Below are 27,708 nucleotides of genomic sequence, written 5' to 3' on the forward strand. Positions count from 1 at the left end.
TAATACCATCCCCATATAAACACCCCTTAATGCCCCAGCCCCCCCCAGTCACGTGCCCGGTGGGGGGGGGCAGCAGATGGTGCTGGGGGGGCGGGGGGGTCATTAAAGCCGCATTAATGTCGGGGTTAATTAATCACAATGGGGGCGAGGGGCGGCAAGATCCCCTCCCCCCCCCCGTGTCCTCCCATTGAACTCAATGGGGGGGTGATAACTACAACTCCCATCATGCCCCGCGGCAAAAAAAAAGGACAACATCCGGGTACTACAAAACCCAAAGCCTTTTAATGTGGGGGGGAGGGAAGGGATGGGGGGGATTTTGGGGGCATTCCCCCTTTCTTGGGGGCCGTTTCTATAATTTAAATAACTTAAAGCAAGAAAGAAAAACCACCAAAATCACCAAAACCCCCCCAAAAAGCCAAAGCTGGAGGTGGGAGCTGACAGGGACCATTTATTCCAACCCCCCCCCAAAACAGGGATATTGGGGACCCCCCCTTGGAGTATTTCACCCCCCAATGGGGTACTTGGGGCACCCTAAAGGCTTATTTGATGTCCCCAAGGGGTATTCTAGGCCCTCAATGGGGTATTTACGGCTTCCAAAGGGGGGGGGGGTTATTTGAGGCACCCTAAAGGGGGTTATTTGCCCCTTCTGGGGGTAATTTGGGGCCCCAAAGGGGGTATTTGATGTCCCCCAGGGGGTATTTAGAGCCCCAAGGGGGTGCACAATGGGTGCCAAGGCCGATGTCACCCCCATGGGGGTACCTGCAGCTCCCTATGGGGGGTATTTAGAGCCTCAAGGGGGGGGTGTGTGGGGGGGCAAGTAAAGCCTATGGGGGGGGTATTTCACCAAAGGGGGGTATTTGATGCCTGCCCCCCCCCCGGGGGTACCCACAGCTCCAGAGAGGAACTGGTACCCATTGGGGGGGGTTTGGGGCTCCCCAAAGAGCATTACCCCCCCCAAAGGGGTGCTTGATGCCCATAGGGGGATATTTAAAGCCCAAAGCGTGGGGGGGAATTTAAACCCCATGGGGGGGGGTGATTTGGGGCTCTCCAAGGGGTATTCTCCCCCCCCCCCAAGGGATGCTTTATACCCATGGGGGGGTATTTCAACCCCATAGGGAGGGTACTTGAACCCCAAAGGGGGGGGGTATTTGGGGCTCTCCTAGGGCTATTCCCCCCCCCAAGGGGTGTTTTATGCCCATAGGGGGGTATTTAAACCCCAAAGAGGGGGGGTATTTAAACCACAAGGGGGGTATTTAAACCCCAACGGGGGGGGTATTTGGGGTGCCTTCCCCCCCCTTCAAAGCCTCCTTAGGGCCCGTTTCTTGTCCACTTTCTTCTTGGGGGGGGCAGGGTTCTTGTCCCTGTCCCCCGCGTGCTTCTTGGGCTGGGGCCCGTCGGGGGGCAGTGGGGGTGGGGGTTGGGGGGGCCCGGATGTGGAGGGGGCGTCGGGGGGGGCGCGGGGGGGGCCCCGGGCGTGGATCTCGGTGAGGAGGCGGGCGCGGGCCGCGTACTCCTCGTAGTTCTCCAGCAGGAGCCTCCCGGCCTCCTCGTTGAGGGCGGATTCGGGGTTCGGGTGGATCAGGAGGCACTTGATGGTCTGGGGGGGGGGACACGACAGGGGGGTGAAGCCTTGACATGGGGATAAATACCCCCCATCCCATAATATACCCCCTTAGGGTAACCCCCCATCCCATAATATACCCCCTTAGGGTAACCCCCCATCCCATAATATACCCCCTTAGGGTAACCCCCCATCCCATAATATACCCCCTTAGGGTAACCCCCCATCCCATAATATACCCCCTTAGGGTAACCCCCCATCCCATAATATACCCCCTTAGGGTAACCCCCCATCCCATAATATACCCCCTTAGGGTAACCCCCCATCCCATAATATACCCCCTTAGGGTAACCCCCCACCCCATAATACACCCCTTACCCTTAATATAACTGTCCCATCCCATAATATATGCCTTACCTCTAATGTAACACTTAATATGTATCTCTGCATCCCATAATATACCCTTTACCCCTAATATAACGCCCCCATCCCATCCCATCCCATCCCATTCCCATTCCCAGTGGATACCAGCAGGACGTGGCGCAGCCCCAGTTCCGCTCTCCAGTCCCTCCGCAGCACATTGACGCAGATCTCCCCCATCCCATCCCATCCCATCCCATTCCCAGTGGATACCAGCAGGACGTGGCGCAGCCCCAGTTCCGTCTCCAGTCCCTCCAGCACATTGACCAGACTCCCCCATCCCATCCATCCCATCCCATCCCATCCCATTCCCAGTGGATACCAGCAGGACGTGGCGCAGCCCCAGTTCCTCTCCAGTCCCTCCGCACATTGACAGACTCCCCCTCCCATCCCATCCCATCCCATCCCATTCCCAGTGGATACCAGCAGGAGTGGCGCAGCCCCAGTCCGCTCTCCAGTCCCTCCGCAGCACATTGACGGAGATTCCCCCATCCCATCCCATCCATCCCATTCCCAGTGGATACCAGCAGGACGTGGCGCAGCCCCAGTTCCGCTCTCCAGTCCCTCCGCAGCACATTGACGCAGATCTCCCCCATCCCATCCCATCCCATCCCATCCCATCCCATCCCATTCCCAGTGGATACCAGCAGGACGTGGCGCAGCCCCAGTTCCGCTCTCCAGTCCCTCCGCAGCACATTGACGCAGATCTCCCCCATCCCATCCCATCCCATCCCATCCCATTCCCAGTGGATACCAGCAGGACGTGGCGCAGCCCCAGTTCCGCTCTCCAGTCCCTCCGCAGCACATTGACGCAGATCTCCCCCATCCCATCCCATCCCATCCCATCCCATTCCCAGTGGATACCAGCAGGACGTGGCGCAGCCCCAGTTCCGCTCTCCAGTCCCTCCGCAGCACATTGACGCAGATCCCCCATCCCATCCCATCCCATCCCATCCCATCCCATTCCCAGTGGATACCAGCAGGACGTGGCGCAGCCCCAGTTCCGCTCTCCAGTCCCTCCGCAGCACATTGACGCAGATCTCCCCCATCCCATCCCATCCCATCCCATTCCCAGTGGATACCAGCAGGACGTGGCGCAGCCCCAGTTCCGCTCTCCAGTTCACATTGACGGATCCCCCATCCCATCCCATCCCATCCCATCCCATCCCATTCCCAGTGGATACCAGCAGGACGTGGCGCAGCCCCAGTTCCGCTCTCCAGCCCTCCGCAGCACATTCACAGATTCCCCCATCCCATCCCATCCCATCCCATTCCCAGTGGATACCAGCAGGACGTGGCGCAGCCCCAGTTCCGCTCTCCAGTCCCTCCGCAGCACATTGACGCAGCATCCCATTCCCACGCACCCATCCCATCCCATCCCATCCCATCCCATCCCATTCCCAGTGGATACCAGCAGGACGTGGCGCAGCCCCAGTTCCGCTCTCCAGTCCCTCCGCAGCACATTGACCAGCATCCCATCCCATCCCATCATCCAATCCCCCCATCCCATCCCATCCCATCCCATCCCATTCCCAGTGGATACCAGCAGGACGTGGCGCAGCCCCAGTTCCGCTCTCCAGTCCCTCCGCAGCACATTGACGCAGATCTCCCCCATCCCATCCCATCCCATCCCATCCCATCCCATTCCCAGTGGATACCAGCAGGACGTGGCGCAGCCCCAGTTCCGCTCTCCAGTCCCTCCGCAGCACATTGACGCAGATCTCCCCCATCCCATCCCATCCCATCCCATTCCCAGTGGATACCAGCAGGACGTGGCGCAGCCCCAGTTCCGCTCTCCAGTCCCTCCCACACATTCCGGCAGATCCCTCCCATCCCATCCCATCCCATCCCATCCCATCCCATTCCCAGTGGATACCAGCAGGACGTGGCGCAGCCCCACTTCCGCTCTCCAGTCCCTCCGCAGCACATTGACGCACATCATCCCCCATCCCATCCCATCCCATCCCATTCCCATTCCCAGTGGATACCAGCAGGACGTGGCGCAGCCCCAGTTCCGCTCTCCAGTCCCTCCGCAGCACATTGACACAGATTCATCCCATCCCATCCCATCCCATCCCATCCCATTCCCAGTGGATACCAGCAGGACGTGGCGCAGCCCCAGTTCCGCTCTCCAGTCCCTCCGCAGCACATTCGACGCAGCCCATCTCCCCCATCCCATCCCATCCCATCCCATCCCATCCCATTCCCAGTGGATACCAGCAGGACGTGGCGCAGCCCCAGTTCCGCTCTCCAGTCCCTCCGCAGCACATTGACGGACTCCCCATCCCATCCCATCCCATCCCATTCCCATTCCCAGTGGATACCAGCAGGACCTGCGCAGCCCCAGTTCCGCCATCCCACTATCCCATCCCATCCCATCCCATTCCCAGTGGATACCCAGCAGGACGTGGCGCAGCCCCAGTTCCGCTCTCCAGTCCCTCCGCAGCACATTCACGCACATCCCATCCCTCCCATCCCATCCCATCCCATCCCATCCCATCCCATCCCATTCCCAGTGGATACCAGCAGGACGTGGCGCAGCCCCAGTTCCGCTCTCCAGTCCCTCCGCAGCACATTGACGCAGATCTCCCCCCCGGGCCCCACATTGGGGTGAAAGATCTTGGTCAGGAAGAATCCCTTGGGAGGAGCCGCCGGGAATTCCTTGCCCAGCACCAGCTTCATCCGGAAGAGCCCCCCGGCGTATGGGGTGCCCTCTGTGGGGGGGAAAGGGAGCCAATGGGATGGGGTCATGGGGAGCCAATGGGATGGGGTCAGGGGGAGCCAATGGGATGGGGTCAGGGGGAGCCAATGGGATGGGGTCATGGGGAGCCAATGGGATGGGGTCAGGGGGAGCCAATGGGATGGGGTCAGGGGGAATCCAAGGGTATGGGGTCATGGGGATCCAAGGGGATGGGGTCAGGGGGACCCAATGGGATGGGGTCAGGGGGATCCAATGGGAAGAGGTTATAGGGATCCAATGGGATGGGGTCACGGGGATCCAATAGCATGGGGTCAGAGGGATCCAATGGGATGTGGTGTAGGGAAGGGATGGAATGGGGTGGTCTTTGCTATTGGTCATGGGTATCCAATGGGATGGGGTCATAGAGACACAACGGGATGGACGTCATGGGGCTCCAATAGGAAGGGGTCCCAGAGTCAATGGGGGACGGTTTGGGGGCCTCTGTCTGGGCTGGGGGGGGACTGGGGGTGCTTGGGTGCACTAGGGGGGTTTTGAGGTGCATTGGGGATGTTTTGGGGTGCATTAAGGGGTATTGGGGTTGTATTGGGGGATGGTTTGGGGTTCACTGGGGAGTAACTGGGGTGCATGGGGGTGTATTGGGGTGTTTTGGGGTGCATTAAGGGGTACTGGGGTTGTATTGGGGGTTTGGGGTGCACTGGGGATGGTTTGGGGTGCATTAAGGGGTATTGGGGTTGTATTAGGGGGTTTGGGGTGCATAGGGGAGTAATTGGGGTGCATTAGGTGTTTGGGGTGCATTAAGAGGTATTTGGGTTGTATTAGGGGTGCTTTGGGGTGCATTGGGGTACATTGGGGTGCACTGAGGGGTGCACTGGTGGCTACTGGGGTGCAGTGGGGTGCACTAGGCTGCACTGGGGTACATTGGGGGTGCATTGAGCTGCACTGGGGTGCACTGGTGGCTATTGGGGTGCACTGGGGTACATTGGGGTGCATTGGGGTGCACTGGGAGGTACATTGGTGTACACAGGGGTGCAGTGCGGGTGCACTGGGGTACATTGGGGAGCAGTGGGGGCACATTGGGGTGCACTGGGGTACATTAGGGGTGCAGTGGGGGTGCATTGGGGTACATAGGGGTGCATTGGGGTAAACGTGGGTGCAGTGGGGTACATGGGGGTACATTGGGGAGCAGTGGGGCTGCATTGGGGTTACATTAGGGTTCATTGGGGGTACATTAGAGTGCATTGGGAGTGCATTGGGGGTATATTAGGGTGCATTGGGGTACGCTGGGGTGCACTGGAGTGCATTGAGGGTACATTGGGGTTCATTGGGGGTACATAGGGGTTACATTAGGATTCATTGGGGTTACATCAGGGTTCATTGGGGTTCATTGGGGGTGCATTGGGGGGTGCATTGGGGTACATTGGGGTGCACTGTGATGTATTGGGGTGCACTGGGGGTACATGGAAGTGGATTAGGGTGCACTGGGGCTGCATTGGGGGTAGATGGGGATACATTGGGGTTACATTAGGGTTCACTGGGGTGCATTGGGGTACAGTGGGGGTACATTGGGGGGTGGGGGTCATTGGGGGTGCATTGGGGGTGCATTGTGTTCATTGGGGGGCTGGGGGTGCAGGGGGGTGCATTGGGGTACATTGGGGGGTGCATTGGGGGGTGGATTGGGGGGTGCATTGGGGGTGCATTGGGTGCATTGTGGGGGTGCATTGGGGGTGCATTGGGGGGCTGTGGGTGCAGTGGGGGTGCATTGGGGTGTTGGTGCAGTGGGGGGGTGGGGGTGCAGTGGGGGGTGCATTGGGGGGGTGCAGTGGGGGGTGCAGTGGGGGGTGCAGTGGGAGGTGCAGTGGGGGGGTGCAGTGGGGGGTGCAGTGGGGGGTGCAGTGGGGGGTGCAGTGGGGGGGTGCAGTGGGGGGGTGCAGTGGGGTGTGCAGTGGGGGGGTGCAGTGGGGGGCGCAGTGGGGGGCGCAGTGGGGGGCGCAGTTGGGGGCGCAGTGGGGGGTGCAGTGGTGCAGTGGGGGGTGCAGTGGGGGGTGCAGTGGGGGGTGCAGTGGGGGGGTGCAGTGGGGGGGTGCAGTGGGGGGTGCAGTGGGGGGGTGCAGTGGGGGTGCAGTGGGGGGGTGCAGTGGGGGGGTGCAGTGGGGGGTGCAGTGGGGGGTGCAGTGGGGGGTGCAGTGGGGGGTGCAGTGGGGGGGTGCAGTGGGGGGGTGCAGTGGGGGGTGCAGTGGGGGGTGCAGTGGGGGGTGCAGTGGGGGGGTGCAGTGGGGGGTGCAGTGGGGGGTGCAGTGGGGGGTGCAGTGGGGGGTGCGTTGGGGGGGTGCAGTGGGGGGTGCAGTGGGGGGTGCAGTGGGGGGTGCATTGCTCTCGTACCGGGCCCCTCGATGGTGACCTGCACGTCGGTGACGTCCTCATCGTTGGGGCAGAGCTTGATGCCGGCGGGGGGGTCGGCGCTGAGCAGGGAGAGCTCCCGGTAGAGCAGGCGCAGGATGTGGGGGGGGAGGTTCTCCACGTTCGAGGTCTGGGGGGGAGAGGCCTCAGAGACCCCATGGACACCAAACACCCCCCCCAATGGACCCCAAACACACCCCCCATGGACCCCAACACCCCTCCATGGACACCAAACACCCCCCATGGACCCTCCCTGCACCCCTAACACCCCCCCATGGACCCCTAAAATCCTCCCATGGACCCCTAACACCGCCCCATGGACCCCTAAAATCCTCCCATGGACAACAAACACCCCCCACTGACCCCCCCAATGGACCCCAAACACTCCCCGCCCCATGGACCCCCCCATGAACCCCTAACACCCCCCATGGACCCCTAACACCCCCCCACTGATGGGCAATGAGCAGGGGGTGCCCACTGCTGACACTGGGGGCAATGGGAGCTGCCCCCCCCCAGGTACTCACCTGCCAGGCACCACCACGAGTCTCCTGTGGAGGACACACACAAGGGATGAGGCCCAAATCACCCCACAAGCCCCTCAAATCACCCCAAAATCACCCCCTAACCCTCTTAAATTATCCCCAACCCCGCCAGATCACCCCAAAACCACCCCATAACCTTCTTAAATCATTCCAAACCCCCCAAATCACCCCAAAACCCCCCGAAATCACCCCCAAACCACCCCAAACCCTCCCATAACCGCCATAATCACCCTAAACTCCCCCAAGCCACCCCAAAACCCCCAAAACACCCCATCACCCTCTTAAATCATCCCAACCCCCCCAAATCACCTCAAATACCCCTCAATTCACCCCAAAACCACCTCAAACCCTCCCATAACCCCAATCACCCTAAACTCCCCAAAACCCCCAAATCACCGTAAAACACCCTCAAATCACTCCAAAAACACCCAAATCACCCCAAAACCACCCCAAACTCTCCTATAAACCCCAATCACCCTAAACTCCCTCAAATCACCCTAAAACGCTCTCAAATCACCCCAAAACACCCTCAAATCACTTCAAAAACACCCAAATCACTCCAAAACCACCCCATAACCCTCTTAAATCTCAAACCCCCCAAATCACCCCACAACCCCCTTAAATCACCCCAAAACCACCCCAAACTCTCCCACAACCCCCCAATCACCCAAAACTCTCCAAAACCCCCTCAAATCACCTCAAAACCACCCCACAACCCTCTTAAATCATCCCAAACCCCCAAATCACCTCATAAACCCCTTAATTCACCCCAAAACCACCCCAAACCCTCCCATAACCTCCCAATCACCCTAAACCCCCCAAACCCCCCTCAAATCACCCCAAGCCCCCCTCAAATCACCCCAAAATCCCCCAATCACCCTAAACTCCCCCAAACCCCCTCAAATCACCCCAAAACCCCCAAATCCCCCCACAGCCTCCTCATAAGCGCCCCCCCTCCTTTCCTCTCACCATAGCGGCCGGGCCTGCCCGGGGCTCCCCCCAGGGCGGGTGCGGAGGGCACCGGACGCTGCCCCGAGGGGCTCCGGTTCCGGTTCGGTTCCGGTTCGGTTCCGGTTCGGTTCCGGTTCGGGTTCCAAGCGCGGAGCAGCCGCCGCTGTCGTTACCGCCCGCCCGCCGCGCTGAGCCTCTCCGCGAGCCCCGCCCGCTTTTAGCGGCCCCCAGCGCGAGCCAATGGGAGGTGGAGGGCAGAGGCGCGGACCAATGGGGAGAGAGGGAAGGGGCGGGAGCTGAGCGGGGATTGGTGCCCCCTGGGAGGAAGAGGATGGGCGGGGAGGGAGCAGCGGGCTGAGCGCCGTAACGGTCGGCGGAAGGGGCGGAACCTGGAGGTTTAAAAGGAAGGATTGGCCAATGGGAGGCGATGGAAGAGGGAGCGAGAGTGTGGTACTTCCGCTGGCAGCGGGGAGGCGGGGTTCGGCTATGACGGGCGGACCAAGCAGCCAATCAGACCGCGAGATTCGGGAGCGCCCCGCCCCACAACCCCTCGGCCAAAGCCCCCCCCTCCGCTCCATTTCACCCCCCCATTGGACAACCCCAAATGAGTCACGTGGGCAGGAAACGTCACTTTATTCCCCTCCCCCATCGTTCCTCCCCTCTCGCGGGGGGGGGCCCTGGGCGGAGGAGGGGGAGGGTGTTGGGGGGGGGTTCTCGAGGGGGGCGGGGCTCTAAGGCACGTGGCCCCTCCCTCCGCCTCGCGCAGGGGTCACGGGGGGGTCACGGGGACCGCCCCTCCCCCATTGTATGGCTTCGATCTGGGAGGGGGGGGAGGGAGGGGCTGTGACGTCACGGAAGGGGCTTACATAATCAGAGCACTCGACTGGGGGTGGTGACGTCATAAAGGGGGAGGAGTTAAAAACAGGAAGTCTCTCTCCCCGGGTTGGGGGGGGTGGGGAGGGGGAGAGAGGTGACATCATCAAAAAAGCCCCCGCCCCGTGACGTCATCGGGACGAGGGCGGAGTCTTGGCAGTGAGATCGCTGTGACGTCATACCCCAGTGGTGACGTCATGGCGGCAGGGCAGGGCGGGGGCCACAGTGCTGACGTCATCGGATGGCTGTGACGTCATCGGCTGCCGAGTGTGACATCACCCATTTCCGGAGCAATGACATCAAGTGATGCGATTGGCTGCCGTGCTGAAGGGGCTGTGACATCATTGGCTGCTCAGGGGGGAGGCTGTGACATCATTCAGTCCGAGGTTGTGACATCACCGTGACATCATCAGCCGCTAGGACCTCTCCAGGGGTGACATCAGCCCAACCTGCGGCCTCATTGGCTGCCAAGGGTTGTGACATCACCCCCGGGCTGTGACGTCACTCCTGGGCTGTGATGTCATTGCCTGGGGGTGGGGGTGGAGAACCCGGGGGGGGGCCCTGCTGATGACATCAGAGCTGGGGTCACCCCAGCGCAATGGGGGGGGGCCTGTCCCCGGGTGACCCCAGTCTTTGGGGGGGGGTTCTCATGGGATGATCCCAGAGTGCATCCCTGTGGGGGGAGGAGTTCCCATGGGATCCCGGTGGGGGGGGGAGGGGTTTCCCATGGTTCGGTACCAAAGTGGATCCCGGTGGGGGGAGGGGTTTCCCCATGGGATCCCGCCCCCCCGGGGTTTCCCATGGTACGATACCAAAACGGATCCCGGTGGGGGAAGGGGTTTCCCATGGGATCCCTGTAGGGGGGAGGGGTTTCGCTTTGGTATGATACCAAAGCTGAACCCGGTGGGGGGAGGGGTTTCCCATGGGATCCCGGTGGGGGGGGGGAGGGGTTTTCCATGGGACGGTGCCAAAGCTGATCCCGGTGGGGGGAAGTGTTTGCCAATGGACGATCCCAAAGGGGATCCCGGTGGGGGGGGGGGGGGCGGGAAGGGTTTCCCACGGGACGATCCCAAAGCGGATCCTGGTGGGGGAGGGGGGGATGTTTCCGGTTGCCCCTCCCCCTCACACGGTGACCTCGGTTCTGCTGCCGGTTCTCAGGTGGTGCCCGTGGGGGGGGGGCCCGGGCAGGAGCTGGAGCTCGGCCGTGCTCTGCCGCTGCAGGCGCCGGGGGGGGTGCGCGGGGCCGCTCCCAACGGGAGGCGGTGGCGGAGGAGGAGGGGGGGCGGGACCAGGGGGCGGAGCCGGCGGCGAAGGGGAGGAGCCTCCGGGCCTGGCCACGCCCCCCGCCAGGCTGCTGTGGGAGGTGGCGTGGGCGGGGGGCCGCGGCGAGGGGGCGGGGTCTCGCCGCCCCGCCCCGCCCCTTGCGCGGGGCATGGTCCCGCCCCAGCCCCCCCCCGCGAGCAGCAGCTCCTGCGAGAGCACGCGGCGAGGGGCGGGGCCTCCGCGAGGGGTGGGCGGAGCCAAGGGCAGGGCGGAGCGGGGGGGCGGAGCCCAGGCCGGGGCCCAGTAACTGCCCCAGGGGTCATCCGGGTCCCGGTCAGCTGCGGGGAGAAAGGTGGGGGGGGGAGGGGTCATGTGAGGGCACAGGCGTCTGCGTACGGACATGTATGTGAATGGCACATGTGTGTGCATGGCAACAGGTATGTGCATAGAACATGTGTGTGCATGGGACACGTATGTGCATGAGACTTGTATGTGCACTGGGACATGTATATACATAAGAACATGTATGTCCATAGGGACACATATGGAAATAAGGTCATGTATGCAAATAAAGACACGTATGCCCATAGGGACATGTATGCACATAAGGACATGTATGTCCATAAGGACACATATGCAAAGAAGAACATGTATGCACATAAGGACGCATATGTCCACAGGAACACATTTGTGTCCACAGGGACATGTATGCACAGAGGAGCATGTATGTGCCCAGGGACATTTATGCGCACAGGGACACGTATGCACACAGGAACACGTATGTGCCCACAGGAACAGGTATGTGCACAGGAACATGTATGTGCCCACAGGAATATGTATGTCCATACAAACATGTATGTCCATAGGATCACGTGTGTGCCCACAGGTACACGTATGTCCATACAAACACATATGTGCCCACAGGAACACATATGTCCATACAAACACGTATGTCCACACAAACACGTGTGTGCCCACGGGATCACGTGCGCGCCCACAGGATCACGTGTGTGCCCACAGGATCACGTGTGTGCCCACGGGATCACGTGTGTGCCCACAGGATCACGTGTGTGCCCACAGGATCACGTGTGTGCCCACAGGATCACGTGTGTGCCCACAGGATCACGTGCGCGCCCACAGGATCACGTGTGTGCCCACAGGATCACGTGTGTGCCCACAGGATCACGTGTGTGCCCACAGGATCACGTGCGTGCCCACAGGATCACGTGTGTGCCCACAGGATCACGTGCCGCCCACAGGATCACGTGTGTGCCCACAGGATCACGTGTGTGCCCACAGGATCACGTGTGTGCCCACAGGATCACGTGTGTGCCCACAGGATCACGTGTGTGCCCACAGGATCACGTGCACGCCCACAGGATCACGTGTGTGCCCACAGGATCACGTGTGTGCCCACGGGATCACGTGTGTGCCCACAGGATCACGTGCGCGCCCACAGGATCACGTGTGTGCCCACAGGATCACGTGTGTGCCCACGGGATCACGTGCGCGCCCACAGGATCACGTGCGCGCCCACAGGATCACGTGTGTGCCCACGGGATCACGTGGCGCGGCGCGGCGCGGCGCTCACCCAGGCGCCGCAGGGACGTGCAGCGCCCCAGCTCCGGGGGGGCGGGGCCCTCGTAGGGGGGGGGCGGGTGCGAGAGGTTGTGGAAGGAGCGGGAGCAGCTCAGGGAGCCCGAGCGGGGCCCCCGCCAGTCTGGGGGGAGGGGAGAGAGAGAGAGGGGGAGGGGTCAGATCATGGGGTAACCCCAGAGAGACCCCATAGAGACCCCATAGAGACCCAGAGAGACCAGAGACCCATAGAGAGACCCACAGAGAGATCCCATAGAAAGCATAGCGACCACAGGGACCATAGGGACCCTTAGAGAGACATAGGGACCATAGAGAGACCCCATAGAGAGACCCATAGAGACCATAGAGAGCATAGAGACCCATAGAGACCATAGGGACCCATAAAGATCATAGAGAGACCCATAGAGAGACCCATAGGGACCATAGAGAGACATAGGGTCCCAGAGAGACCATAGAGAGACCATAGAAACCATAGAGACCCCATAGAGACCATAGGGAAACCTATAGAATCCATAGAGAGACCCATAGAGACCATACAGAGACCCATAGAGACCCATAGGGACCAGAGACCATAAAGACCCATAAAGACCATAGAGACCATAGAGAGAACATAGAGACCATAGAGAGAACATAGAATCCATAGAGAGACCCATAGAGAGCATAGAAAGACCATAGAGACCATAGAGACACATTTACCCCATAGAGCCCCATAGAGACCACAGAGCCCTATAGACCCCATAGAGCCCCACTGACCCCGTAGAGCCCATAGAGACCTCTACAGACCCCATAGACCCCTATATCCCCCTCATAGAACCCCCACAGAACCCCCATGCACCCCCCATAGAACCCCCATAGAGCCCCATAGACCCCGTCTAGAGCAACCACATAGCCCCCATACACCCCCATAGCTCCCCTATAACCTCTATAGCCTCCTTATAGTCCCCCCATAGCCCCCCATAGCCCCCTATAGCTCCCCCATAGCCCCCTATAGCCCCCCCATAGCCCCCTATAGCTTCCCCATAGCCCCCTATAGCCCCCCATAGCCCCCTATACCCCCCCATAGCCCCCTATGCCCCCCCATAGCCCCCTATAGCCCCCCCATAGCCCCCTACAGCCCCCCCCATAGCCTTCTATAGCCCCCCCATAGCCCCCTATAGCCCCTCCATAGCCCCCTATAGCCCCCCCCATAGCTCACCCAGCGTGGCCGCCCGGTGCTCGGGGGTCCCCATGCCCAGGTGGACGTAGCTGTGGGGGCCCGTGTCTGTTAATGGGGGGGGGGGGGCTCATTAGCACCCCTCATTGGCATGTGCCCCCCACCCTACCCCATGGGACTCCCCCATTGACTTCAATGGGACCCCCCCCATGGACCCCAATGGGATCCCCCCTATTGACCCCAATGGGACAACCTCTATTGACCCCAATGGGCCCCCCGCCATGGACCCCCATGGGACCCCCCCATTCACTCCAATGGGACCCCCCCCATGGACCCCAACAGGATTCCCCCTATTGACCCCAATGGGACAACCTCTATTGACCCCAATGGGCCCCCCCCAATGGACCCCCATGGGACCCCCCCCATGGACCCCAACGTGATCTCCCCTATTGACCCCAATGGAACAACCTTTATTGACCCCAATGGGTCCCCCCCATGGACCCCAATGGGACCCCCCCATTCACTCCAAGGGGATCCCCCCCATGGACCCCAACAGGATTCCCCCTATTGACCCCAATGGGACAACCTGTATTGACCCCAATGGAACACCCCCAATGACCCCAATGGGACATCCCTATTGATCCTAATGGGACTCCCCCATTGATCCCAATGTGACAACCTCTGTTGACCCCAATGGGACCCCCTCATTGACCGCAATGGGACCCCCAACTTGATCCCAATGCGACACCCCCCACTGACCCCAACAGGACCCCCCTATTGACCCCAATGGGACTCCCCACCATTGATCCCAATGGGACAGCCTCTATCTACCCCAATGGTAACCCCCTATTGGCCACAATGGGACCCCCTCTTATTGACCTCAATGGGACCCCCTCCTATTGACCCCAATGGGACCCCCTTCTATTGACCCCAACCTGATGCCCTAGTAATTATGCCAATGGACACCCCCTATTGATCCCAAAGGGACACCCCTATTGACCCCAATGGGATCCCCGTTATGGACCACAATGGGCCCCCCCCTATTGATCCCAATGAGACCGCCCCCATTGACCCCACTAGGACCCACCCAGTTGACCCCAATTGAACTCCCCCTATCGACCCGAATGGGACCCCTGCTATTGATCCCAATGGAATGCCCCCCTATTGATCTTAATGGGACCCCCCCCATTGACCCGAATTGGACCCTCCCCATTGATCCCACTGGGACCCTCCCATTGACCACCCCCCCAAAGCCCCACTTACCCCCTATGGCCCCCCCCCAGCTGCCCTTGCAGGCCTTGACGGTGCTGTAGAGGGTCTTGGGGGGCCGGGCGGGACCATTGTCGGGGGGTGGGGGGGGCAGAACCCCACTGCTGCGCCGCTCGGGGCGGCCCCCCCCCGCCTGGTGCCGCAGGACGTCCATGAGAGCCCTGGGGACATTGCGGGGGGGGAACGGGACAAATTGGGGGGGAACAGTGAGGGGCTGGATCCAAAACTTGTGACCCCCCCATGGACCCAAATCCCCATCCCCATCCCCACCCCATCCCCATCCCCATCCCCATCCCCATCCCCATCCCATCCCATCCCATCCCCATCCCCATCCCCATCCCGTCCCATCCCATCCCATCCCATCCCCATCCCCATCCCCATCCCGTCCCATCCCATCCCATCCCATCCCCATCCCCATCCCCATCCCGTCCCATCCCATCCCATCCCATCCCCATCCCCATCCCCATCCCGTCCCATCCCATCCCATCCCATCCCCATCCCCATCCCCATCCCGTCCCATCCCATCCCATCCCATCCCCATCCCCATCCCCATCCCGTCCCATCCCATCCCATCCCATCCCCATCCCCATCCCCATCCCGTCCCATCCCATCCCATCCCATCCCCATCCCCATCCCCATCCCGTCCCATCCCATCCCATCCCATCCCCATCCCCATCCCCATCCCGTCCCATCCCATCCCATCCCATCCCCATCCCCATCCCCATCCCGTCCCATCCCATCCCATCCCATCCCCATCCCCATCCCCATCCCGTCCCATCCCATCCCATCCCATCCCATCCCATCCCCATCCCCATCCCCATCCCATCCCATCCCATCCATCCCCATCCATCCCCATCCCCCATCCCATCCCCACCCCATCCCATCCCCATCCCCATCCCATCCCCATCCCCATCCCCCCATCCCCATCCCCATCCCCATCCCCATCCCCATCCCATTCCCCCCCCCCATCCCCCTTCCCTACCTGCCCCCATCATCCTGCCCCGGCTCCCCCCTCCCGCTCCCCCCCCTCCCCAGCACCGCTCTCGCCGCCACCGCCACGGCCAGCACGAGGCTCACGACCCCGCACACCACGTACGGGGTCCCGCTGCCCGCCCCTCCCCCACCATCCCCCTCCCCCTCCTCCTCCCGCTCCCCCTCCCCCTCCTCCCCCCCCTCCCCCCCCTCCCTTCCCCTGGCGGCGGCGGCTCCGCGGCGCGGGGGGGGTGGCGGCGGGGCGCGGGCCCAGCCGGGGCTCTGCAGGTTCGTGCAGCGCCGCTGTTCCAGGCGCCGCCCCCGGTGCTCGCAGCAGAAGCGGTAGTGGCACGTGCCGCAGCAGAACCGGAAGTTGCCCGTCGAGCAGTTGAAGGCCGCGTCGTACTGGCCCATGACGTCATAGTACCCGTGGCACAGCTCCGACGGCGCCACCGGTGACGTCACCGAGCCCGGGCGGCCGCGGGGGGGGGAGGCGGGGGGAGGAGAAGGGGAAAGGGAGGGGGGAGGGGAAGGGGAGGAGGGGGGAGGGGAGGGGGAGGAAAGGGAGGGGAGGGGCAGGAGGAGGGGGAGGAAGAGGAGGGGGAGGAAGGGGGGGAGCATGGGGGGGATGGGGGGGTCCCTAAATTGGTAGGGGTTTAAATAGGGGATGGAGGGGGTCCCTAATTAGGGGGGGATGGAGGGGGTCCCTAATCAGGGGGTTTAATTAGGGGGGGATGGATTGGGTCCCTAATCAGGGTGTTAATTGGGGGGATGGAGGGGGTCCCTAATTAGGAGGGGATGAAGGGGGTCTCTAATTAGGGGGGTCACCAATTGGGGGGTTAATTATGGGGTGGGGGGTGGAGGGGTTCCCTAATAAGGGGGGGTTAGAGGGAGTCACTAATTAGGGGGGTTAACTGGGGGGGGATGCATGGGGTCCTTAATTGGGGGGTCGCTAATTGGGGGGTTAATTACGGGGTGAGGGATGGAGGGTGTCCCTAATTAGGAGGGGTTAATGGGGGGGAAGGGGGTCCCTAATTAGGGGGGTGTAATTGGAGGGGGGAGGGGGTCCCTAATTAAGGGGTGGTCCCTTATTGGGGGGGTTAAATAGGGGGTGGGGTGTGGAGGGGGATGCTAGTTAGGGAGGCTTAATTAGGGGGGATGGAGGGGGTCCCTAATTAGGGGGGTCGCTAATTGGGTGGGTTAATTAGGGGATGGGGGTGGAGGGGGTCCCTAATTGGGAGAGGGGCACTAATTGGGGGGTTATTGGGGGTAATGGAGCGGGGTCCTTAATAAGGGAGGGATATGAGGGGGGTTCTTAATTAGGGGGTTAATTAGGGGAGGGGTGATCAAAGGGGAGGTCCCTAATTGGAGGTAATGGAAGGGGGTGCTTAATAAGGGGGGGTATGAAGGGGGTCCTTAATTGGGGGGGATATGGGGGAGGGGTGATGGAGCAGGGGGGTCTCCAGTTTGTGGGGGTGATGGAGGAGGGGGTCCCTAATTAAGGGGGGGTTTAATTAAGGGCGGGGTAGAGTGTGAGGGGATCCCTAATTAGAGGGGGGTCAATGAAGGTTGGGGGGGTCCCCAATTAAGGGGTTCCCCAATGGGGGGGTCGTCGGCGTCACCCCCGGCGCTTCCTGTTGGGGGGGGGCGTGGGTTTGCAGTCATCCCCTTTCCCATGATCCTTTGCGCCCTCCCCAGCCTCCCCGTTGCCGTGGCAGCATCCGCCGTCCCCATGGCAACGGGGCCCTGGCAACCGCGGTCCATTCTCCCCCCCCCGCGCTGTCTCCCCCCCCCCCCGAGAGGCCCCAACACGCGTGAGCTCGGACACGCTCCAACACGCGTGTGCACACGCGTGCGGGTAGCATGGGCCCAGCACTGGTGTCACGCTCAGTGTCACCATTGTCACTGTTATCACCATTGCTCCCCATTGTCACCCATTGCTCCCCAATGTCACCCATTGCTCACCATTGTCACCCATTGCTCACCATTGCTGGCACACTCATTGTCACCACTGTCACACTCCCATTGTCACCCATTGTCACCCACTGTCACCACTGTCACCATTGTCACCCATTGCTCCCCATTGCTGCCACACTCAGTGTCACCATTATCACCATTGCTCACCATTGTCACCCATTGCTCCCCATTGTCACCCATTGCTCACCATTGTCACCCATTGCTCACCACTGTCACCACTGTCACCCATTGCTCCCTATCCCTGCCACTCATTGTCACTGTTATCACCATTGCTCACCATTGTCACCATCATCACCATTGTCAACCATTGCTGACCACTATCACCCATTGCTCTCCATTGTCATCCATTGCTCCCCATTGGTGCCACTCATTGTCACTGTTATCACCATTGCTCACCACTGTCACCCATTGCTCACCATTGTCACCCATTGCTCCCCATTGTCACCCACTGCTCACCATTGTCATCATCATCACCATTGTCACACATTGTTCACCAGTGTCACCCATTGCTCACCATTGTCACCCATTGCTCACCACTGTCACCCATTGCTCACCATTGTTACCATCATCAGTATTGGCACCCATTGCTCCCGATTGTCACCCACTGCTCAACATTGTCACCATCATCACTATTGTCACCCATTGCTCACCATTGTCATCATCATCAGTATTGTCACCCATTGCTCCCCATTGTCACCCACTGCTCACCATTGCCACCATCATCACCATTGTCACCCATTGCTCACCACTGTCACCCATTGCTCACCACTGTCACCCATTGCTCACCACAGTCACCCATTGCTCACCATTGTCACCATCATTAGTATTGTCACCCGTTGCTCCCCATTGTCACCCATTGCTCCCCATTGTCACCCACTGCTCACCATTGTCACCCTTGTCTGCCATTGCTCCCCATTGTCACCCATTGTTCCCCATTGTCACCATTGTCACCCCTTGCTCCCCCCCCCGCTGTCACACTCCCGCTGTCGCTGTCACCCCCTCCCGTTCCCATGACAACCGCCCCCCCCCATCACTCACCGGAGCCGATCCAAGCGGATGCAGAAACCCCCGGCCCCCCCCCCCCCCAAACAGGGGGGGTCCCGGTACCGGGGGGGGGGGGCCGGGGGGGGTCCCGGGGGGTCCCCGAGGATGGGGGGGGGAGGGGGACACGGAGCGGGGGGGGGAAGGGGACACGGGGAGGGGGGGGTCAAAGGGGGATCCCGGTGCGGGGAGGGGGGGTCCCGGGGGGGTTTTGGGGTCCCGGGGGTGTCCCGGGGGGGGGCCGGCGCCGTCGCGGCTCCAGCGGCAGCTCCCGAGGGGGGGGGGTTGATGAATTAGGGGGGTGGGAATGGGGGGGGAGGAAGCGGATTGGCTGAGAGCAGCCAATGGGGGCGAAGGGGCAGGGCTTGTGCCCCCTTTCTCCCATGCCCCCCCACAGGGGCTTCATTAAGGAAAGGGCCCGAGGGGGGCGATGCCATTGGAGGAGGCGGGTGCCAATCAGAGCAGGGGGCGGGGCTAAGAGGGGTCGGGTCAATGGGGAACCCCCCCCGCAGGAACCCCTTTTGGGGACAGCCATAGCCGCCCTATAGACACCCCCATAACCTGCTCTCCCCATAGTCCCCCATAACCCCTCTCCCCATGCCCCCCTATAGACCCCCCCATAACCCACTCTCCCCATACCCCCCTATAGACCCCCATAACCCCATTTCCCCATAGCCCCCTATACCCCCCTATAGCCCCCCATAACCCCCTCTCCCCATACCTCCCTATACCTCCCATAACTTCCTCTCCCCATACCCTCCTATAGCTCCCCCATAACCCCATCTCAACCCCATAGCCCCCCATAACCCCCTCTCCCCATACCCCCTATAGAACCCCCATAACCCCCTCTCCCCATACCCCCCCATAGTCCCCCATAACCCCTCTCCCCATGCCCCCCTATAGACCCCCCCATAACCCACTCTCCCCATACCCCCTATAGAACCCCCATAACCCCCTCTCCCCATACCCCCCCATAGTCCCCCTATAGCCCCCATAAACCCCTCTCCCCATACCCCCCTATAGACCCCCATAACCCCCTCTACCCATAACCCCCTATAGCCCCCCATAACCACCTCTCCCCATACCACCCTATAGCCCCCCATAACCCCCTCTCCCCATACCCCCCTATAGCCCCCCTCCCCATACCCTCCTATAGCCCCCCATAACCCCCTCTCCCCATAGCCCCCTATAGCCCCCCATAACCCCCTCTCCCCATACTCCCACTATAGCCCCCCATAACCCCCTCTCCCCATACCCCACTATAGCCCCCCTCCCCATACCCCCTATAGCCCCCCATAACCCCCTCTCCCCATACTCCCCCTATAGACCCCCATAACCCCATCTCCCCATAGCCCCCTATAGACCCCATACCCCCCCCAAGCACTCAGCTGGGCTCTATGTGGGGGAGGGGCAGTGTTTATTGCCCCCCCATGGGGGGGTTGGGGTCACTCAGAGCCCCCAGGGCCCCCCCCAAGCAGCTCCGCGTTGGGGAGGGGCTCCTTGATAAGCTGCAGCACCTGGGACAATACCAATGACAAGGAATATTAAGAGCACATATGAATATTAATGAGCGTGGATGAATATTAATGAGCGTGAATGAGTTGTAATGAATATTAATGAGCAATAACGAATCTTGATGAGTGCCAATGCTTATTAATGAACGTTAATGAGCACAAATGAATGTTAATGAGCATCACTGAATGTTAATGAACATTAATGATCTCCATAGCAGCCACTAATAAACCCGTTAACAAACACCATACCCAGCTTCTTATAGCCGCCTAATTAATCCTCTAATAGACTGTAATTAACACCGTAATTACCCCTAATTACTTCTTAATTACCCTGCTAGTTACGTTTTAATTACACCCAATAAAGCCCAACTTACCCAAATAAATCCCTAATTAGCTCTTAATTAACCCCCTAATTAACCCCTATTTACCTCTTAATTACCCTGCTAATTACGTTCTGATTAGCCCCTGAGAAATCCCCATTTACTCCAATAAACCCCTGATTAGCTCCTAATTAACTCCTCTAATTAACTCCTTATTACCTTTTAATTAAGCCTAGTAAATCCCCATTTACCCTAATAAACCATAATTAGCCCTTAATTAATCCCTAAGTACCTCTTAATTACCCCACTAATTACCTATTAATTACCCCAATAAATCCCTATTTACCCCCAATAAACCCCAAATTACCTCTTAAATAACCCCCAATTAACCCCATTTAGCTTTTGATTACCCCGCTAATTACCTTTTAATTACCCCCGAGAAATCCCCATTTACCCCAATAAACCCCTAATTAGCTCATTAACCCCCTAATTAATCCCTGATTACCTTTTAATTGCCCCTAATAAATCCCCACTTACCCCCATAAACCCCTAATTAGCTCTTAATTAACCCCTAATTACCTCTTAATTACCCCACTAATTACCTTTAATTACCCCAATAAATCCCCATTTACCCCCAATAAACCCCAAATTAACTCTTAGATAACCCCCTACTTAACCCCTACTTACCTCTTAATTACCCCTAATAAGCCCTAATCACCCCTTAATGACACCCCAAATCAACCCCCATTTACTCTTACCCCCCTTCCCCAGCCCAGCCATTGCCCAACAGCACCGACCCCATCTCCCCCACCCCCCCGAATGAAGGGAAGGGGCGGGGCCAGCCCGGTGGGCGGGGCCGGGGTTCATTTGCATAGTGGGCGGGGCGGTGCCTGCCGGAAGCGGGGGTGGGCGCTGTCCCGCAGCAGCCCCAGCAGGAGGCTCCCGCTCGTGCCCAGGAAGGCGCCGCTGGCCTGGAGCCGCTGCAGCCCCACGGCCGCTCCATGGGGCTGCCCCATAGCGAGAGAGCCGTGGGCCCCAGGGAGCCCATTGACACCCATTGACACCCATTGACACCCATTGACACCCATTGACACCCACTGACACCCATTGACACCCATTGACACCCATTGACACCCATTGACACCCATTGACACCCACTGACACCCACTGACACCCATTGACACCCATTGACACCCACTGACACCCACTGACATCCATTGACATCCATTGACACCCATTGACATCCATTGACACCCACTGACACCCACTGACACCCATTGACACCCATTGACACCCATTGACACCCATTGACACCCATTGACACCCACTGACACCCATTGACACCCATTGACACCCATTGACACCCATTGACACCCATTGACACCCATTGACACCCATTGACACCCATTGACACCCATTGACACCCATTGACACCCATTGACACCCATTGACACCCATTGACATCCATTGACATCCATTGACACCCATTGACATCCATTGACACCCATTGACATCCATTGACATCCATTGACACCCACTGACACCCATTGACACCCATTGACCCATTGACACCCATTGACACCCACTGACACCCATTGACACCCATTGACACCCATTGACACCCATTGACACCCATTGACACCCACTGACACCCACTGACACCCACTGACACCCATTGACATCCATTGACACCCATTGACACCCATTGACACCCACTGACACCCATTGACATCCATTGACACCCATTGACACCCATTGACATCCATTGACACCCATTGACACCCATTGACACCCATTGAGCCCCACTGAAACCCATTGACACCCATTGACATCCATGGAACCCACTGACACCCTTGGGACTCACTGACACCTACTGACATCCATTGGAACCCATTGACACCCACTGACATCCATTGGAACCCACTGACACCCAGTGACACCCATGGAACCCATTGGCGTCCACTGACACCCACTGACACCCATGGAACCCATTGGAACCCACTGACACCCACTGACACCCATGGAACCCATTGGAGCCCACTGACACCCACTGACAACCATGGAACCCATTGGAGCCCACTGACACCCACTGACAACCATGGAACCCATTGGCGTCCACTGACACCCACTGACACCCACTGACACCCATGGAACCCATTGTCGTCCACTGACACCCACTGACACCCATGGAACCCATTGGAACCCACTGACACCCATTAACACCCATGGAATCCATTGGAGCCCACTGACACCCACTGACACCCATGGAACCCATTGACACCCATGGAACCCATTGGCGTCCACTGACACCCACTGACACCCATTAACACCCATGGAATCCATTGGAGTCCACTGACACCCACTGACACCCACTGACACCCATGGAACCCATTGGCGTCCACTGACACCCACTGAAACCCATTGGAACCCACTGACACCCACTGACACCCACTGACACCCATGGAACCCATTGGAGCCCACTGACACCCACTGACACCCATGGAACCCATTGGAACCCACTGACACCCATTAACACCCATGGAATCCATTGGAGCCCACTGACACCCACTGACACCCACTGACACCCATGGAACCCATTGACACCCATGGAACCCATTGGCGTCCACTGACACCCACTGACACCCATTAACACCCATGGAATCCATTGGAGTCCACTGACACCCACTGACACCCACTGACACCCATGGAACCCATTGGCGTCCACTGACACCCACTGAAACCCATTGGAACCCACTGACACCCACTGACACCCACTGACACCCATGGAACCCATTGGAGCCCACTGACACCCACTGACACCCATGGAACCCATTGGAACCCACTGACACCCATTAACACCCATGGAATCCATTGGAGCCCACTGACACCCACTGACACCCACTGACACCCATGGAACCCATTGACACCCATGGAACCCATTGGCGTCCACTGACACCCACTGACACCCATTAACACCCATGGAATCCATTGGAGTCCACTGACACCCACTGACACCCACTGACACCCATGGAAAACATTGACACCCATGGAACCCCAGTGACCCCATTGATCCCTATTGAACCTCACTGAGCCCCACTGATTCCCATTGAACCCATTGAGCCGCCTTGATCCCCACTGAACCCCACTGATTCCCATTGATCCCTAGGGAGCCCCACTGCACACCATTCAACCCCATTGTTCCCCTTTGAATCCCACTGAACCCGACTGATCCCCACTGAAACCCACTGAACCCCATTGATCCTCATTGATCCCTATGGAGCCCCACTGAACCCCATTGAAACCTTTGAACTCCACTGATCCCCACTGAACCCCATTGTAACCCATTGAACCCTATAGATGCCCACTGAACCCCTCTGATCCCATTGCACCCCACTGCACCCCAATGAACCCCATTGATCCCATTGCACCCCACTGACCACCATTGAGCCCCAATGAACCCCATTGATCCCACTGCACCCCATTGATCGCCATTGAGCCCCAATTAACCCCATTGATCGCATTGCACCCCATTGATCGCCATTGAGCCCCAATGAACCCCATTGATCCCATTGCACCCCATTGATCGCCATTGAGCCCCAATGAACCCCATTGATTGCATTGCACCCCATTGATCGCCACTGAGCCCCAATGAACCCCATTGATCCCACTGCACCCCACTGATCACAATTGAGCCCCAATGAACCCCATTGATCCCACTGCACCCCACTGATCACCATTGAGCCCCAGTGAACCCCATTGATCCCATTGCACCCACTGATCGCCATTGAGCCCCAATGAACCCCATTGATCCCATTGCACCCCATTGATCGCCATTGAGCCCCAATGGGGTCAATGGGAGCAGATACGAGTGTCCAGGGGTTAGGGCATCTTTGTGGGTCTCATAGGGTTTTATAGGTGTCTATGGGGTCTCTATGTGTCCCTATGGGTCCCTATGGGGTCTCTATGTGTCCCTATGGGTCCCTATGGGGTCCCAATGAGGCTCTATGGGTCTCTATGGGTCTCTATGTGTCCCTATGGGTCCCTATGGGGTCCCAATGGGTCTCTATGGGTCTCTAAGGGTCTCTATGGGGTGCCTAGGGTCTCTATGGGTCCCTATGGGGTCCCTATGGGTCTCTATGTGTCCCTATGGGTCCCTATGGCTCTCTATGGGTCCCTATGGGTCTCTATGTGTCCCTATGGGTCCCTATGGTCTCTATATGGGTCCCTATGGGTCTCTATGGGGTCTCTATGGGGTCTCTATAGGGTCTCTATGGGTCCCTATGGGTCTCTATGGGGTCTCTATGTGTCCTTATGGGTCTGTATGGGTCTCTATGTGTCCCTATGGGTCTCTATGGGGTCTCTATGTGTCCCTATGGGTCTCTATGGGGTCTCTATGGGTCCCTATGGGTCTCTATGGGGTCTCTATGGAGTCTCTATGGGTCCCTATGGGTCTCTATGGGGTCTCTATGGGTCTCTATGGGTCCCTATGGGTCTCTATGGGTCTCTATGGGTCTCTATGTGTCCCTATGTGTCCCTATGGGTCTCTATGGGTCCCTATGGGTCTCTATGGGTCTCTATGTGTCTCTATGTGTCCCTATGGGTCTCTATGGGTCCCTATGGGTCTCTATGGGTCTCTATGGGTCTCTATGGGTCCCTATGGGTCTCTATGTGTCTCTATGGGTCTCTATGTGTCCCTATGGGTCCCTATGGGTCCCTATGGGTCTCTATGGGTCTCTATGGGTCTCTATGGGTCTCTAGGGTCTCTATGGGTCTCTATGGGTCTCTATGGGTCTCTATGTGTCCCTATGGGTCTCTATGGGTCTCTATGGGTCTCTATGGGTCTCTATGGGTCTCTATGGGTCTCTATGGGTCTCTATGTGTCTCTATGGGTCTCTATGGGTCTCTATGTGTCTCTATGGGTCTCTATGTGTCTCTATGGGTCTCTATGTGTCTCTATGGGTCCCTATGGGTCTCTATGGGTCTCTATGGGTCCCTATGGGTCTCTATGGGTCCCTATGGGTCTCTATGTGTCTCTATGGGTCTCTATGGGGTCTCTATGGGTCCCTATGGGTCTCTATGGGTCTCTATGGGTCCCTATGGGGTCTCTATGGGTCCCTATGGGTCCCTATGGGTCTCTATGGGTCCCTATGGCTCCCTATGGGTCTCTATGGCTCCCTATGGGTCCCTATGGCTCCCTATGTGTCCCTATGGGGTCTCTATGGGTCTCTATGGGTCCCTATGGGTCTATTGGTCTCTATGGGTCTCTATGTGTCCCTATGGGTCTCTATGGGTCTCTATGGGTCTCTATGGGGTCTCTATGGGTCTCTATGGGTCCCTATGGGTCTCTATGAGTCTCTATGGGTCTCTATGGGTCTCTATGGGTCTCTATGGGTCTCTATGGGTCTCTATGGGTCTCTATGGGGTCTCTATGGGGTCTCTATGGGTCCCTATGGGTCTCTATGTGTCTCTATGGGTCTCTATGGGTCTCTATGGGTCTCTATGGGTCTCTATGGGTCTCTATGGGTCTCTATGGGGTTCTATGGGGTCCTATGGGTCTCTATGGGTCTCTATGTGTCTCTATGGGTCTCTATGGGTCTCTATGGGTCTCTATGGGTCTCTATGGCTCTCTATGTGTCTCTATGGGGTCTCTATGGGGTTCCTATGGGTCTCTATGGGGTCTCTATGTGTCTCTATGGGTCTCTATGGGTCTCTATGGGTCTCTATGGGTCTCTATGGCTCTCTATGTGTCTCTATGGGGTCTCTATGGGGTTCCTATGGGTCTCTATGGGTCTCTATGTGTCTCTATGGGTCTCTATGGGTCTCTATGGGTCCCTATGGGTCTCTATGGGTCCCTATGGGTCTCTATGGGGTCTCTATGGAGTCTCTATGGGTCCCTATGGGTCTCTATGAAGTCTCTATGGGTCTCTATGTGTCCCTATGTGTCCCTATGGGTCTCTATGGGTCCCTATGGGTCTCTATGGGGTCTCTATGGGTCTCTATGGGTCTCTATGGGTCTCTATGGGTCTCTATGGTTCTCTATGGGTCTCTATGGGTCTCTATGGGTCCCTATGGGTCTCTATGGTTCTCTATGGGTCTCTATGGGTCCCTATGGGTCCCTGTGGGCACCTTGCGGCCGCGCTCAGGACCAGGCCGAAGCCGCGCACGTGGGGCCGGAAGCGCTCCTGGAGGCCACAGAGGAGCAGCAGGGAGCGGGAGGGGCAGAGGCGGCCCAGGCGGGACATGGTCACGTGGTCACCCGTGGGCGGGGTCACGTGGTCACGCAATGTGGGGTCACGGGGTCACCTGTAAGCGGGACACCCATGAAGACACATCTGCTGTGTCATGTGATCACGCGTGTGCAGGTCATCCCGGACATGTGTGTGCAGTGTCATGTGAACGCATGTGTGTAGTCACGTGATCACGTATGCGCAGAGTCACGCGAACACAATTGTGCAGTGTCACGTGAACACACTTGTGCTATGTCACATGATCACATGTGCTAGACACACATGAACACGTGTGTGCAGTGTAATATGACTGCACATGTGCAGTGTCACATGATCACGTGTGCAGAGTGTCATGTGACCATGTGTGTGCTAGACACACGTGAACACGTGCATGCAGTGTCACGCAAACACACTTGTGCAATGTCACATGACCACGTGTGTGCAGTGTCACATGAACACACGTGTGTGACATCACATGACCACGCATGCGCGGGACACGCATGCACACGCATGTGGGGGTGCCACCCGATGTGTCCATCACGTGACTCGCCCCCTCCCTGCCGCACCCCATCACTCCGTGGCCAATCAGCAGCCCCCACCCCCCCCACCCCCTCCACGCCCAACTCAGCAGCCAATCAGCTTCGCCCAAACGCCTAACCAATGGCAGATGCCGCTGCTCGCCAGCTCCGCCCCCTCCACCCGTCCCTCCCCATCAGCCAATCACAGCTGGGGGGGACGCAGTCAACCCATAAACCCCGCCCACGCTCCGGGAGCCAATCAGAACGGGAGGGGCGCTCTCTGCAGCCAATCAGGGGCGGGGGCGGGGTCCTTAAAGAGACAGGAGCCGGGGGTTGGGGGGGGGGGGAGGACCCTTGGGGGCCCGGGAGGGGGTCACGGGGAGGTCACGGCGGGGTCGTGACCCCTCCCCACC

The 27,708-nt window shown here is 59.1% G+C and overlaps 3 protein-coding genes across 3 annotated transcripts; all 3 read right to left on the bottom strand.

The window, feature by feature from the left end:
• Positions 1 to 1,271: 1,271 nt before the first annotated feature.
• Positions 1,272 to 9,702, bottom strand: LOC133216122 (ubiquitin-conjugating enzyme E2 S-B-like). The gene is made up of 6 exons (XM_061360561.1): positions 9,628 to 9,702; positions 8,591 to 8,889; positions 7,604 to 7,676; positions 7,062 to 7,209; positions 4,505 to 4,695; positions 1,272 to 1,597 (listed from the first exon to the last, which is right to left on the bottom strand). The coding sequence occupies exons 1-6, from the start codon at positions 9,700 to 9,702 to the stop codon at positions 1,298 to 1,300; spliced, it is 1,086 nt and encodes a 361-aa protein (XP_061216545.1). The 3' UTR covers positions 1,272 to 1,297.
• An 865-nt stretch (positions 9,703 to 10,567) lies between these two features.
• Positions 10,568 to 16,159, bottom strand: LOC133216123 (protein shisa-7-like). The gene is made up of 5 exons (XM_061360562.1): positions 15,709 to 16,159; positions 14,721 to 14,887; positions 13,500 to 13,565; positions 12,300 to 12,428; positions 10,568 to 11,046 (listed from the first exon to the last, which is right to left on the bottom strand). Exons 1-5 carry the CDS (start codon positions 16,110 to 16,112, stop codon positions 10,568 to 10,570), a joined length of 1,245 nt encoding a protein of 414 aa, XP_061216546.1. The 5' UTR covers positions 16,113 to 16,159.
• Positions 16,160 to 21,413: 5,254 nt separating this feature from the next.
• LOC133216125 (mucin-19-like) lies at positions 21,414 to 26,810 on the bottom strand. Its single transcript, XM_061360563.1, has 2 exons — positions 26,669 to 26,810; positions 21,414 to 22,420 (listed from the first exon to the last, which is right to left on the bottom strand). Exons 1-2 carry the CDS (start codon positions 26,790 to 26,792, stop codon positions 21,414 to 21,416), a joined length of 1,131 nt encoding a protein of 376 aa, XP_061216547.1. The 5' UTR covers positions 26,793 to 26,810.
• Between the last annotated feature and the right edge of the window lie 898 nt (positions 26,811 to 27,708).

The sequence above is a fragment of the Neopsephotus bourkii genome, unplaced genomic scaffold (genome assembly GCF_033783945.1).
Source record: "Neopsephotus bourkii isolate Nb327-2 ecotype Australia unplaced genomic scaffold, CSIRO-AGI_Nbou_v1 NB_1030, whole genome shotgun sequence".
NCBI lineage: Eukaryota > Metazoa > Chordata > Aves > Psittaciformes > Psittacidae > Neopsephotus > Neopsephotus bourkii.

Excerpts from the sequence above, each read along its gene's own strand:
- LOC133216125 (XM_061360563.1), bottom strand. The coding sequence starts at position 26,792 with ATGTCCCGCCTGGGCCGCCTCTGCCCCTCCCGCTCCCTGCTGCTCCTC. Across the intron at positions 22,421-26,668 it reads CGCGGCCGCAAGGTGCCCAC|GTGTCAGTGAGTCCCAAGGG; the intron begins AGGGACCCATAG and ends GGATGTCAGTAG.
- LOC133216122 (XM_061360561.1), bottom strand. The coding sequence starts at position 9,702 with ATGACGTCACAGCCATCCGATGACGTCAGCACTGTGGCCCCCGCCCTG. Across the intron at positions 7,210-7,603 it reads CTCGTGGTGGTGCCTGGCAG|ACCTCGAACGTGGAGAACCT; the intron begins GTGAGTACCTGG and ends TCTCCCCCCCAG. Across the intron at positions 4,696-7,061 it reads GGTCACCATCGAGGGGCCCG|AGGGCACCCCATACGCCGGG; the intron begins GTACGAGAGCAA and ends TCCCCCCCACAG.
- LOC133216123 (XM_061360562.1), bottom strand. The coding sequence starts at position 16,112 with ATGGGCCAGTACGACGCGGCCTTCAACTGCTCGACGGGCAACTTCCGG. Across the intron at positions 13,566-14,720 it reads CTGGGGGGGGGCCATAGGGG|ACACGGGCCCCCACAGCTAC; the intron begins GTAAGTGGGGCT and ends CCCCATTAACAG. Across the intron at positions 12,429-13,499 it reads GCACCGGGCGGCCACGCTGG|ACTGGCGGGGGCCCCGCTCG; the intron begins GTGAGCTATGGG and ends CCCTCCCCCCAG.